The sequence below is a fragment of the Python bivittatus genome, unplaced genomic scaffold, assembly GCF_059951505.1.
Source record: "Python bivittatus isolate LINGU-HERP-01145 unplaced genomic scaffold, Pbiv_v1 ctg000070_np1212, whole genome shotgun sequence".
Lineage (NCBI taxonomy): Eukaryota > Metazoa > Chordata > Lepidosauria > Squamata > Pythonidae > Python > Python bivittatus.
This window is the reverse complement of record NW_028277034.1, coordinates 15300466-15315139: the sequence shown is the minus strand read 5'-3', so window position 1 is coordinate 15315139 and position 14674 is coordinate 15300466. Positions and strand designations below refer to the sequence as shown.

Below are 14674 nucleotides of genomic sequence, written 5' to 3'. Positions count from 1 at the left end.
GTGTGTGTATAACACACACAGACACACACATACATACGTACATATACCAGGAACAACATCAGAGCTCTCTGTCCAGAAGAGTTCAATGCTAGGAACAGCTGGGAACAGCTAAGATACTGTGCAGAATCCTCAAACTCCCAGGCCTCTGGTAGAGAACCTGAAATTGAGGAAGACACATACCACCTATAGAGGTGAGAGAGAAAATGACATTGTAGGTTTCATTGGATATGCAAATGCAGTACTTAAGAAGTGTGTGTGTTAGAACAAGAAGACATAGGGTCAAGAATAAATGAGTGCTGAATGAATATGTACTGCATACAGAAATGAGTGTCCATGTGAAAGAAGTACATTGGAGTGATTTGGTTGTATAGTGAGAACAAATGAGGATCGAATCATGAAACAAATATATGAAGGAAGAGTGAATGGGTTGAGAGGAAAAGGAAGACTGAAAAAGGTGGATGGAGTTGATGAGGTCCTCAAAATGAGAGAGGTGAGAAATCTAAAAAAGAAAAGGTAAGTGTATTAAACATTGTACGTACATCGAGACAAGGACGGTTTGTAAGGATAGAATGGTATGGAGAGGTGTAGTGAATGACATTGATGTGAACTGGATTTAGCTATATTTCTTTTTCTTTTTTTCCTTAGCTCAAGCCTTAATTTCCTTGGCTTACTATATCCTACTCCTTTTCTGCTCTTTACATAACATTGCTTATTCTGAAAGGGACTGGTGTGATGGGTACATATGTATGTGTTATGCACACAAACAGCTTTCCTTAGGGAAGACAGTAAGCATACCAATAACACCAATTTATTCAAAAACAACCTGATTGCATTTCACTGTTACTTAACTGAAGTATTTCCATATTGCCCTTAGTTTTATGTTCTGATACTTGCAACAATATACTCTTTAATATCTTGCATGTACATAGAAGAATCAGCACATTTTTTTTCAAATTATTAGCTATTGGGCAAATGGCATAGCAGTAAAAATGTACTGCATACTGTATATTTCATGCACCAATGATGATTCACTAAGACAAATTAATCAAGCATGTTGCAGTACAAGATTTAGCTGATGGCTGTGTGTCTAGCTTGATGGCCACAAGTTTTGTGAAGTATAGATCTTACAGTGGATACATTTCTTTCTAAACACAGGCATTAAAAAAAGACCTTAGGGTAGTATGTTTATTTGTACATGGGAAATCCTTTCTGAAAAAAGATCCTTGCTTTGTAAGATTTCAATAGTTGCTACCCAGCTCTTTTATTGCTTATGACACAAACCTGCCTTCAGTATTCCGTTGCCTTTGAAACCTTCCTGCTCTCATTTGTTTCAAAGTAAAAATAATAATAACTTTAATATTTTTGGGGTGACATGATTTTTTTGTTTTTGAAATTTGTTATTTCATTACAAATTTTGCTTTCAGGCAGCCAGCGAGCAATGTTCAAGCAGGCAATGCGACACTGGGAAAAATATACCTGTGTTACATTCATTGAGCGAAGTGATGAAGAAAGTTACATTGTGTTTACATACAGGCCTTGCGGGTAAGTTGGTATAAAAGATATTGATCCTAATGAATTGTCAGCCTCACCAGGGGGACCAGATCAGAAAATCAACTCCATGGAAGAGATTTATAACCATAAAACCTTCCAAGTCTGATTGTGCTGTTCCTTCATTCTTATACTCTGATGAATTAGGGAGGCATCTGACCTGCTTCCAAATATTACCTCAGGACTTAAAGAATGTTTAAATGTTTCAGCCCATTCAGGTAATGGTTCCTGCATATTTCTGTTAAGGTCACTCCTTTACTCTGTACATGAATTGAGAGCTTAAGTAGTTATGTTATTAAAATGTTAATGCTTAATGTTACTTCAGTGTCATATGCTTAACAAATATGATACACGCACACTTCATATATTTAGCTGCTTTATGCCTGGAAGCACAGAATAGAAAGAGAACAAAGAGCCATAAATTTCAGTCTCCTATTGCAAGGCACCTAGGTATAAACATGCAGTCTAGACTATAATTTGTTGCCGCCAGTTGAGAGCTCTGTTTTAAAAAGAAACTTGTAGACTAGCTATTTTCATACCTAACTATTTTTTACAGTTCTTTATGGATTGATAACTAATTTGCAATATCCCTCCAAGTGTACACTGGGGAAATTAAGAGAAGAGAAGTGAAAAACATGTCATGACACAAAATTCACAGCCTATATACTTATATCAGGTTGTGGGATACAAATAGATATGGTTGGGATTTGTGTCATAAGATCATTGAACTTGTTTTTTCATTTTGATGTACTCTCAGTGTTGATAATAACATTTGTTTTAAGCATAATCATATACAGTATATGGTATAACAGTTATGATCATGATTCAAAAAGTTAGTATGCCTTTGCAGCCAATTTTACAGGGCAAACCTGGTGAGATTTTATTAAACCGTTTTCTTTTAAATGGTAAATCTTTCCCATATCACAACTGATGTTATATTTTCCATGTATATATCTATTGATTTATTAAACTTATGATTCTTGGCAGTTCAAAACAATTACAAAATACAACAATAAAGTGGTACATTAAGCTGATTTAAAATTAAAATAGCCAGTTTGGTGTCATGGCTAAAGCATGATGCTAGAAACTGGGAGACCATGAGTTCTAGTCCCGCCTTAGGCACAAAGTCAGCTGGATAACTTTGGGCCAGTCACTCTCTCTCAGCCCTAGGAAGAAGACAATGGCAAACCATTTCTGAAATCTTGCCAAGAAAACTGCAGGGACTTGTCCAGACAATCATCAGGAGTCAATGCAGAACTGAAGGCAAATCATCATCATCAACAAAATCACCATCAATCAATTGCAAAAGGCAGCTTTGCTTGGAACAGTTTACATCCTGTGATGATACCTTTAACACCATCAAATCACAACTGCCTATCCCAGGTCTTTGGGAAGGACTCAACAGGTGGATAAAAATGCTAAATCCAGTGTAAACATCTGGATGATGATGATGATGATGATGATGATATGGCACAACCCTGATAATGTTACAATTCACCTTAAAACTTCCTAGAATAATTTGATTTGAACTAATTTCTGGATGGTTAATGGAATTAATTAATGGAATCAAACTCACCTCGAAGAGAAGATCATCACAAAGGTTCACTGCGTCAGGCCTTGGCTTTACTCACTTCCAAGAAAAGAGGCATTATTAACAGTTTTCATGGGAGAGATGCCCCCAACTAGGTTGAATCTGATTGGAGGAAAGAGTTCCAAAGGTAACCAGGTAACAAGCTTTCTAAGATTCAGTAAATTTGCCATGTAACATCAGGAGCTGATTGAGAAAAGGCCATGTAAAGCAAGCGTCTTGTTTAATAGATGTTCAGCAGATGTTTAAGTGGTCCCCAGATGTAAATCTAACACAGCTTTAAGACTAAAACTAGGAATTACAAGGATAGAAGCCAGAATCTGGATTGTTATCTTTAATTATGGGCTAAAACTATTATTTAACCCAACAGGCCTGACATCCCTCATTAACAGGGATAACTTTCAACCCACTTGGAAGATATCCATTAGAGAAAAACTATGGCATCTCTAATGAGCAATACAAAGGATGGGAGCCTATGGCATCTCTAATGAGGCGATACAAATGATGGGATATGACCAAGCAAACAGATCATTGAAGGGAAGGATCCTTGATATAGGATGGCAACATGACATCAGTTTAGCACCAAGGCTACATAAGTCTTGGAGACTGTCTTTTACCACCAAGCCAGCTAATTATTGGCAATACTTAATAAATAGTAGATATCACAAAGCATTTGCTCTGGCTAGATTAAGCACAATCCCTTCAGCTTTGATGGTAAACTTCAAAAAATTCCCTTCCACAAACAACTCTGCTCTTGTGACTCTCTGTCATCTACAATCATAGGATGTTTTTCTTACAAACTGTAAGAAACTTCTGAATTGCAAAAGTAGAAAAGATATATTTGCATAATGTTAACAGAGAATATTTAGAATTTTATAAACATGTAGATATATTTGATTTAAAAAAAACCCTATCTGATGGTAATGAAATTACTGTGTATTTAATTATGTGATTTTTCTACTGTCAAATGCTTTGCTTTATAATTTGGGATGGAAAGCACTTTTTGAAATATTATAGTTACATGTATAATGTAATAATTACATGTAATGTGACACACTGGGAATTAGGTTACAATTCTATATAATCATCTATCTAAGACTAAGTCCTGTTGAATGCAGTGAGCTTTATTTCATGTAGAATCACATGGTTAAACTGTCACATCCTTTGTGGTTCATATGCTCAAATTAAAAAGAAAAAAGAAAAGTGACCTGATTTTGATTCCAAATTTCTCTAACCAGTTTAAACCTCTTGATGCCATCTTTATAATTTAAGTCTCAGAGGCTATTATACCAATATCATATTTAATGTTAGCCTAGTGGCTTATTTTCTTTCAGACTGTCAGATACTGCACTTAACTTGCCATTATTAAATGGAGTCAGCGATTCAAGTGTCTTTAACTGCTGTCTGGCACAATGTATGTACATTAAGGAGGTCAAGGTCTTTGGCAAACTTTCAGTAAAGTTTGTGGAGGAAACCAAACATTTGCACTCAGGAGAACAGTTGGGCATTGGACCAAGTACATCTAGCTTTGTTTTGCGTATAGAGATGTGTTTGTGTATGTCTGTGTGCATGTGTGTATGTATTTCTATATAGAATATTCTTTTGCATAAAGTCAAACCTTTAATTAAGTGGTCCCAGTCCACTTAACTGAATGAATTATTGATGTACTTGGCAGTTAGTCTCAGTAATCTATCATAGCTATGGCTATTATGTGAAACAATTGTTGCTACTCATATCAAACACAGAATACACAAAAACAATTAGCCAGATTCCTTTGAATGTATGTCTCTGTTGGAGAATTTTTGAGTGTGTTTAAACTGGGGACCTGCAGTGAAGCACAAATTGTCTTACTGATAGTACTGGAGGTGAAGACAAGCCTAAAGTGGGGAAGCATGAGTCTTTTTATATATAGACTTATACAAATTACAATACAGATTTAATTTGCTTCTGATTCACTGATTAGGTAACAGCATGCACATGTCAATATATGTGGTAATGAGGTGAGATAAGTGAGGTAAAGGGTCCATATACAAAATGGTACCCTTGAGTTAAAACAAAGAGTTGAAGAAACCTTATCTGAAGCCATTGCATATCTCTAGCCACTATGGAAAAACCTCAAGTTCCCAGCATTATTAGTTATTTCTTAGCTGCCCTAGTTAACATTCTTTGCATTTAACACTTCCATTATTTTGTTACCACATGCAACATTTGTCACACCTGCATGCTTCTAGTGTCTAACTGAGAATAGCTGAGCATGGTGTTTTTCTTTCCCTGGAAGATGTATCTGGGTTGGAGGCTAGACCCCTCACATTTCTCTTCACCACTCTACTTATAACTTCAAGTATTGTTTAACTTTAGCGATGTTAGAGGGTCTTATTTTCATACTTAATATTAATATAAAGTCTTGTACTTCTATCTTTATGTTTGCATGCCTTGTATTGCATCCTAACCTTAATGTTTTATAAAGATGGCTTCAGTTCAACAGAACACCCTTTTAGGATATGTTCAATATTTGTCATACTTTTTGGCCTTTCATATGCAACAAAAATTTTAAGCAAGTTTCTATACTTCTGTAAGATTTAGCAAATTATGATGCTTATATGCATCTTAAATATATTGATTAAAATGAAACATATCTGTTTTATCAATGTTTTAGGGTATTGCTTTTGTAGGTCAATTTGGAATCACATTAGATAATTCACTTCTTTTCTAAATAAATTGTAGGATTATGTATTCTTTAAAAGTTAATATAGTTTTGGTTATAATTATTGTACCCTTTTATTATAATAAAGCATGCATTTTTGTCAAATAACTTTTGCAAACTGTAATCTGAAAGGCCATTGGAGGTTCACTTGAGTATTCACTACTGATCTGTAGAGAACTGCAAGACTCATGCAGGGAGCAGATGGAAAGAGTGAGGCAGACAGATGGGAAGAAGAGATTATATGTACTAGGGACTTAGAATGATTAACTTAAAAATGATTTTCCTAAAATGTGATGCTTATTAAAATGTTTCTATTGTGACTTTATTTAATGTGACCTACATGACCTGAACAAAGCAGTGGATTTCTGAAATAGGTCAAAAGCTGTTCATAACTATTTTCAGTGTTTAAATTTCATATGTAGAGTAGCATACAATCTACAGTGAACTCTGTTTCAATTATGCATTACCTTAAAATAATGTTGTTTTGTGAATTGGGTTTATAGAACATGCTTTTAAGTAGACCGGTGGGATCTTTATGCTAAAACCTATTGATTTTCTATATAAAGGATTTTGCTTTATGTTTGCTTAAAAATTATGTAAGTTAATACAGGTTACATTTATTTAATTTTCTCAATTTAAGCTGTTGTTCAGACTGATTATTTGAATCAGTGTCTTATGAATTAATTACATTTAAATCAAAACGTTATTCTGATGGCAGCTTTTGATATAGTAGAGCTTACATCTCCCAGTAGTGACATAAACAAATGACCTCTATCACAGTGTTGTCTCCAGTATGTGATTGGGTGTTTTATCACATATCCAGTTACTTTTTTCCTCTTCAAAGCCAATTCAGAATATTATCAAGTCCTATTATATTTATGTGGCTATAGGCCCAATCTATAGTCCAGAACAAACTCATTTTCTTAATATGTATTTTTATGGAAGCAAAATGGATCATCTGTGCACGAGAGGAAGGTTTAACAGACTTGGGGGCATTCCAAGGTCTGTAGAAGTGCAAAACATTTTCAGAAAAAAGAGAATGGGACATTTTGAAAGAGAATAAGGTTACCTGGCTGGAATTCTCAAAAGAAGCATTTCCCACTGCAATATTCTGTTGTAAATCCTACATGTCAGTATAATTTCCAGTCTGGAGAGCTCTTGAAAAAGTTTAGGACACATATATATCCCTGGAGGATTTGCTTTCATTTTTTAATGTTATTGTTGAAGAGCTCCACATCAAAAGAGAATAAGGGGATGTGGACTGGGAGGTTACATATCATCAGCACCACCAGTGCAATATTCTTCTACCCCATGAAGAGCTTAAAGGTGATAAAAAAGCAATTCACTGGGAACTGTGAGGAAGCAATAATGGATAAGGAACACAAGTGTCAGCTTCAAATGAAGTGACATTCTAGGCCTAGAATATTGCCATAAGTTTTGTCTTTATTCAGCTTTACTTGACCTCTCTGTGGTAAATAAAAGCTTCTGTGCCATTAGCTAAACCTGCACCCAAAACTCTGTAGGCTTTTATGGCTTTTAAAGAGATTAGAGGTGACATATGATATTTATGTTTACTGCCTTCCTCCTACCCCCCACGCTGCCACTTCTTGAAGAGGAATTTCAACTGGTAGAATAGCACAAGGCAAAAGGATTCATTTTCCTTATTTCAGCACCGTATTCCCACCTATGACAGGCACAATTAATTTGAAAAATGAAAATAACTACCAGACAGGCAGTCACAGATCTTTAATATAACATGTAGTTTGGTCTTAAATTACAGTAAGATAGAAGAAAGCATCTATGGCAGCTTCCTTTGTCAGCGGCAAATAATATATTTTGATTATTCAAAATATTCCACAATCTTTCTTCTAGGGAATGGGTTGGGAAGGAATGAGATTCGTGCTGTTGCCCACCCCACCCCACCCCACCCTCCTCCTCCTCCTCCTCCTCCTCCTCCTCCTCCTCCTCCTCCTTTTTGCCATATACTTTTTTAGTTACAAGATCAGGCTGCAATTGATAGTTCTTGACGAACCATTTGGTTTTCATTTATATTTGCTTATATCTGTTAGCTAAATATATACAACATACAAAGCATCTGGACACAAATATATACATTTAAGAAAATTTATATTATAATAATGTATTTTATTAAATTTATTATTTTATTAAATACATTTATTAAATACATTTATTAATATACATATATGGTATATTATATGTATATTATAAATATATTTAATAAAATATTTATTAAAAACAAAACCTAAAATAAAATAGAAAATAAAAACATAAAATACAGTTTACAGCTCCTTCTTGGAAATGTACATTTAACTAATTTCACTTCTTTTCTTACCCTAAATTACAGATGCTGCTCTTATGTAGGCCGAAGGGGCAATGGTCCTCAAGCAATCTCTATTGGCAAGAATTGTGATAAATTTGGAATTGTTGTGCATGAGTTGGGACACGTAATAGGATTTTGGCATGAACACACAAGACCAGACAGAGATGATCACGTCACCATCATCAGAGAGAACATTCAGCCAGGTGAGATAATTTTAGGGTGGTATCCCAGATATTTTAGGCTGATGTCATAGATCAAAGCTGCCATCAGGATTGAGCTTTCTGAGAATTGCAGTTCTGCAACATCTAGAAGGCACCTGATGTGCTGTGTGGGACCAGAGCATCTAATTATTGATCTAATGTTTTGATAACTGAAAATTGGTCTGTTTAATTTTGTAAGAGATTGATTTGGATATAGGCATTAAATCCTGTAGATTAAAGTTATAATTAATTCTGCTTATGAAATAGGTGAGGTATTATTTTAATTAGTTGCGAACTTTCTTACTTTTTCTATGCAAATTGAAAATTTATTTATTTATTTGATTTATATAGCTGCCCATCTAACTTTTATGTGACTCTAGGCATAACTTTGAAACTTTGCTCCAGAAAATAATAGAATCTTTGCAACAGTGTGGAAGTAGGTGAAAATCTTATTCTCTCTCTCCTCCCTTCCCTTCCTGTCTCCACCCCCACCCCCCATGTCTTCTACTAGCAGAAGTATTCTATAGGCCTTTTATTCAGGTTGTCCAGGTTGTGAAGGATGTAAATTGAAGACATACTTTGCTTATTTTTATAACATAAATATGAATACATTTTTTAAAAAATAAAGATTAAAAGTAGAGCGGTAAAACTTTCTGAAAAATTGACTCACCTATTAGTTCTTCAAACCACCCAATGCTGTATGAAGTAGAAATGTATTGTTTATTTTCTGGTATTAATCTAATCTCCTCAGGGAGGTAGTTTTATAGTTGTAATGCTGCTGTAGAAAATATCTTACTGCTTTCCCAACAGCATTACCCTTGGTAGAAAGGCATTTCTATGTCTCAAAGATCTGAAGTAACAGACAAGTTCATATACAAAGAGGTTATTATTACAATACTATTTAATGTTTTATCAGTAAGAACCAATGCCTGTAGCTGAATTTTGGACAGATTGGAATCTCATACACCTAATGTAGAATTGGCATAATAGGTTTATAACTGTCAGCCCTCCAAAGTAGTCCAGACAAGAAGCCCAAACCATGAGTACTTCCACTACCTTTATTGTAAGGTTACAGTAACAGAATCTGTCTTGTCAGGAGGATCAATTTTTTAACTCTGTCCAGTCACTTATATATCCAGGGACTAATATAAGCTTTACACAATCTAGAGATAAAGGAGAAATTTATTTGCTTTACATTTGAATATGAATTGTCATAATTTACACTTCTGAAACTAATATGGAAAGTAGAATGCAATTATCCCTCAGTTTCATCAAATGCATCAAAACATCTCAGAAACAGCCAACAGACTGTTACAACTATATGGCATCACCATAGCACACAAACCAACTAAAACCCTCCAAAACATCTTAAGTAAACCAAAAGATCCAGTAGCAAAGGAAAAAAAGCAGGAGTCATCCACAACATACAGTGTAAGGACTGTAACAGCCACTATGTAGGACAGACAGGCAGAAGACTAGCAGAGTGCATCCATGAACACCAGCTAGCAGTCAGAAGACTCAACCATAGTTTCAGCTAGGAAACTGAGCATCCTAGATCAAGCTAAATCCAAAAATGCTAGGGAATTCCTGGAAGCTTGGCATTCAAACAAATCAGCCATCAGTAGATACAGAGATAAACCACATTTACAAACCATTCAAAAGAGACAATAAAAAAGCTAAGTATATGTAGTTTGTCATTAACCATCTTCAGGGATATTTTTTTTCTCCAGTCTAGCCTATAGACCTGAGGTTTTCTGGTGGGTTTCCCATCTATGTACTAATCAAATTTTACTTTGCTTAGCTTTTTGAGATCTATGTTGTACTGTTAATTAATAATGTATGTTGTCAAATTGCCAAAGCAGTACCAATGTTTTTATGTTTCCACAATGCATGGTGGGAAATAAAAAATAAGTGTGAAATAATCAAGTCAGAGAGGAAATAATAGTTATCTTCATATGCTGCATACCAAGATGACATTTCAAACAATTGTTCCATCAGTAATTCAGTTCATAACCAAATGGGTACATTGTAAATGCTGTTTAAAGGAAAATTTAGAAAGCTGCTGTTAACTGTGCACATATATCCTAATCAATGAATTCTGTGTTAGTCTTCGCAAGGAAATTGTTTATATCTACCCCAGATTATATTATAATGTTAAATTTAATTTGCATACAAAAAAATGAGTTATGGACCTTTTTTTCCTTTCTTCCTTCTGAAAAATATACATGAAATCTTATTTATGAATTACAGGTCAGGAGTACAACTTTTTGAAGATGGAGCCTGGAGAAGTGAATTCTCTGGGAGAACCATATGATTTTGATAGCATTATGCACTATGCCAGGAACACCTTCTCAAGGTTGGAGTCTCAGGTTATACCTTTTGTCTTATAATTCTATTCTTCAATGTGAATATTCTGTGTATGTTGTTCTGATGTAGGCAGTTGTCAGAATTGCTTTGTGATGTTGCACCTCTTGGGTGAAGAGCTACTAGAAGCCAAAATGTGTTCTGTGGCTTTATTTAAGTTTTTCATAAATATTTTCTTTGATTATTGTTTTAAGGAAGTTTTTTAAATTATGTACAGTTTTGTTCTCTATTTTTTCCCAAAACACTGTTCCAGAACACTCGCCCATCCTGAGAAATGACAGAGGAATGCCCTATGTTAACATTTTTAGCTTATAGACATTGCCTTCAGAACCATTGAAGCCTGACTTGACTACGGAAGTAACAAACTGAAGAATGGTTTCTTAGAATGCTAGAAAAGAGATTTTAAAAGCCGTGCTTAGTATTTTTAAAAACTATTCTACAGGAAAAAAGTATCACTGTGCCAATAATAGGAACAATGTATAATGTTCCAGCTACTATATGATCAAAAACTTGTACTATGAAGATAATACATCTTTTCAGTTCTGAAGGTCACATAATTTGTCCATTTAAAATGATTTATTTAGAAAACAGTATGTCTAATTAGAAGACGATAGCAGTCCAGTCTTATTTATGCATGCAAATATTTTGCACGCTATTATATTTAATCTTAATTTTTTTTTTCCTAAGTAGAGACATGCTTTTGGTTCCTTCAGTCCCTTGGATAGGCTCTTGCACATTGATTGGTTTTAATTATTATAAACATTTTACAATAACCAGTTTGCTGCAATTCGAAAGACTGCCTCTTTTGATTAAGGTTCTAAAAGACTTTTCTGATTATGGCCCTAAGATGTGCTGTTATTTTATATAAATATTTAAGCATATATAAAGTATGTGTGTCACTGTAATGAAAGTTTAAATAGAACAATGCATTAATCTCACACACATCAAAAGCTGTGAAAATGATTACACACAAAATATATACTGAGGTTTTGAAAAAGCAGATGAAGGCCTTTGAAGCAGATTTTAATGAACTAATGAGCAGTATGAGAGCCAATAATTGTATTGTGGATTTTTTTGTTCCTAATATTCAGTTAAATAAGTATAATTAAAATAATTGGGCAAGATCAAGATGATGTGCTGCAGGAACAAGGCCTTGAGCAGAACAGTTTCTTCACCTATTGTGTGAATGTCAATAAGAAGCGAGACAAATCAAATAAGCATGTAATTATAATTGTTGACTTTTCCATTTCACTGGCTGCTTTTTGTTACTGATCTTCATATTACCTGCTAGACTGCAATGTACGTGCTGAAGGGTATTTTGTATAAGTTCAAAACTAGTTTGATATGAAAAATAAGTTGGTTTTCTTGGTTTCTTAATTACTTTTAGGGGTATGTTTCTAGATACCATACTTCCTTCCCGAGATGATAATGGGATCCGACCAGCCATTGGTCAGCGCACACGATTAAGTAAAGGAGATATTGCACAAGCTAGAAAGCTGTACAGATGTCCAGGTATTGAACCGTAAAGCATAAGCATGAAGAAGCATATTATAAAATAGTTAATGAGGACTAACTATAATTCTGAATAAGGTGTTTTCTTATCTGCTTCTATTCAGGCAGTTACTTAAGGTGAGATCATAAACATTCTTAAGGCATTAAGGGATCAGTGGCTTGAATCTGAGTTTACCATCTCAAGAGGCAGTTCTGTGCTTTCCTAATGTAGCTGTTCACTTGCTGGAGATGACAGTGGGAAAAACATGATTCATTCTATCATTTCTTATTTAAGGTAGTGTACTTTAAATCCAGATCTATATTTAGACTGATGATGCATTTGTTTAACATACTGCAGCAGGGAAATCTAGCTGCTCTGCAAAACAATTGTCCTAGGCTTTTTTTTTTTTTTTTAAGACATAATGAGTCTTAAAATAAGTGCAACATTTGGACAAGAAATCCAGCTGTTGAAAGCCTTGAAACTTGGTTCTTTGGCTCTTACAGAAAAAAATGCTTCTTGTGGCTCTGAAAGCTCGGTAGCATCTTACCCTACTGCACTTTCTAAACTATGCAATTGGTCAGAATTCCTCTGTCTCCATATATTAATTTCCTTTCCTGCCTATAAGTCCTATCTGAACGGTGCAAGGCATCACTTATGCAGTACTTGTTTTGAAGCTAAGCTTTTTCTAATGGATGCCAGTTAGGGAGGGAAGTTAAAGGAGCTGTTCGCCCTATTCCCAACACACGCACTGTGTGTTTGCAAGTGTGTCCATCTACGTGTCTCCCCAATATCTTAGTTCCACTGATTATACCCCTTGCATATTATTCTAAATGCTTCACAAGCCATATTATGATAGAACTGTATCAAAAACACAAAACATGCTGAAAAAATTATATTTAGAAGGCATCATAGGAAATCCAAGTGGTGTTCAACTAGTATGTTATTAAGGAAGTCACAATGTTTATATGCATGCATGTATTAAAAAATGATAAGCTATTTCAGTTTACAAAATAAACAATTCAACTTGATAATTTATTTATTTAAGTAGGTTGGGTTGAGAGTTTAAGTGGTCAACCTAATTGTATCTAATGACTTTTTAAGGATTTAAAATGATGGTCTTTCTAATGCTAGTTAGATATTTTATTTTTTTCAATACATTTATTAAGATTTTTGGAAGGAACAATAAAAGATAATGCAAAGAAAAAGAAAAGAAAAGAAAAAAATAATGCAAAAAATTCCCCTTTGAAGAACATGACTTCCCACCCTCATCACAATAAGTATAAACAAGTTCATAATTTCTTCACCCCTCTTAATTAACAAATACAAAATTCTTCATCCCATAACCCGTCTCTTAGTAATCAACAAAACAAGTAACATCTTCTTATCCAGTTGTCAGCAAAAGTCCAAACAGAGCTCTAAAATATTAAAACTAACAAATATAAAACTCAACTTTCCATGTCTCAGCTCTTAGCTGTAAGCAAAACCCCATTGAAAAGGCATAAAAAGTCCCAATATCCTCGTATAAACAAACTAACCCTAAAACCTAACAGAGAGAGACCATTTCTCCTTAAAAAAAAAAAAAAGCTCCAATATGCAACCCATTCCAAATGCCAACCATTCCAGAGATAACCACCGCAAATAATAGCATATCCCATTCAAATAAATATTCCATAGCTCAACTCTAAACTATTCACAATATAAAGTAATCCCAGCATCCAATATAAAACAAGACTAAAATTTAACGTAACAAAAATAGTTTTCCTAAAAATATTTCACATAATTAGATGCTAAGCATTTAGCTACTAAACAATTACAGTACAGAAAGTAGGTATAAAATTAAAAAAAAATTAAACACCAACTAAGCAAATCCAGTATACCGCATTTTTATAGTCAAAATATCAGTAAATCCAAAAAGAACCACCCAGAATAACAGCATGTCCCATTTTAACCCTGGTCAAATAAACTGACTTTGTATTCCTTTTTTTTTTAAATACAGAACTATCTCTCTCTGTAATCCATTCCAGCAGTAGTTGATCCTTATTACAAATTTCTTCTATACTTTAAACATCCTGTTTTGTAAATCTAACAAAAAAGAATTATTCCCATTACTCTCTCGGATCATCTTTTTTATTTCCTTCTTAATTTTTAAAACCTCATACACTTTTCTCTTTGTATCTGATGGTAGGTTCTTATCCAAAGTTTCATTCATATTGTTCTCAAGTGGAATTTGTTGTATATCTTGTTCTATAACATCTTGTTCTGGAGACAGATTGTTTCCAGAAAGACACAACATAGCCACCAAAATTAATTTAAAGTCTCGTCTCAGTCCTCCGTGGAGTTCCTCAAAGATATCTCCAAGCACCATGATAATTTATTTCCCACAAACATGCATTTATTCTTTAAAAATAATTTCAAAGACTTAATATTCAAAAGTCAA

At 34.2% G+C, this 14674-nt stretch overlaps 1 protein-coding gene across 1 annotated transcript in view; it reads left to right on the top strand.

Annotated features, from left to right (window-relative positions):
• TLL1 (tolloid like 1) overlaps nt 1–14674 on the top strand; it is a 136924-nt gene that overhangs the window by 86256 nt on the left and 35994 nt on the right. The window contains exons 6-9 of the mRNA XM_015888475.3: nt 1425–1542; nt 8206–8384; nt 10632–10737; nt 12133–12257. Coding sequence (XP_015743961.2) covers nt 1425–1542; nt 8206–8384; nt 10632–10737; nt 12133–12257 — 528 coding nt within the window. The remainder of the gene's footprint in view (nt 1–1424; nt 1543–8205; nt 8385–10631; nt 10738–12132; nt 12258–14674) is intronic.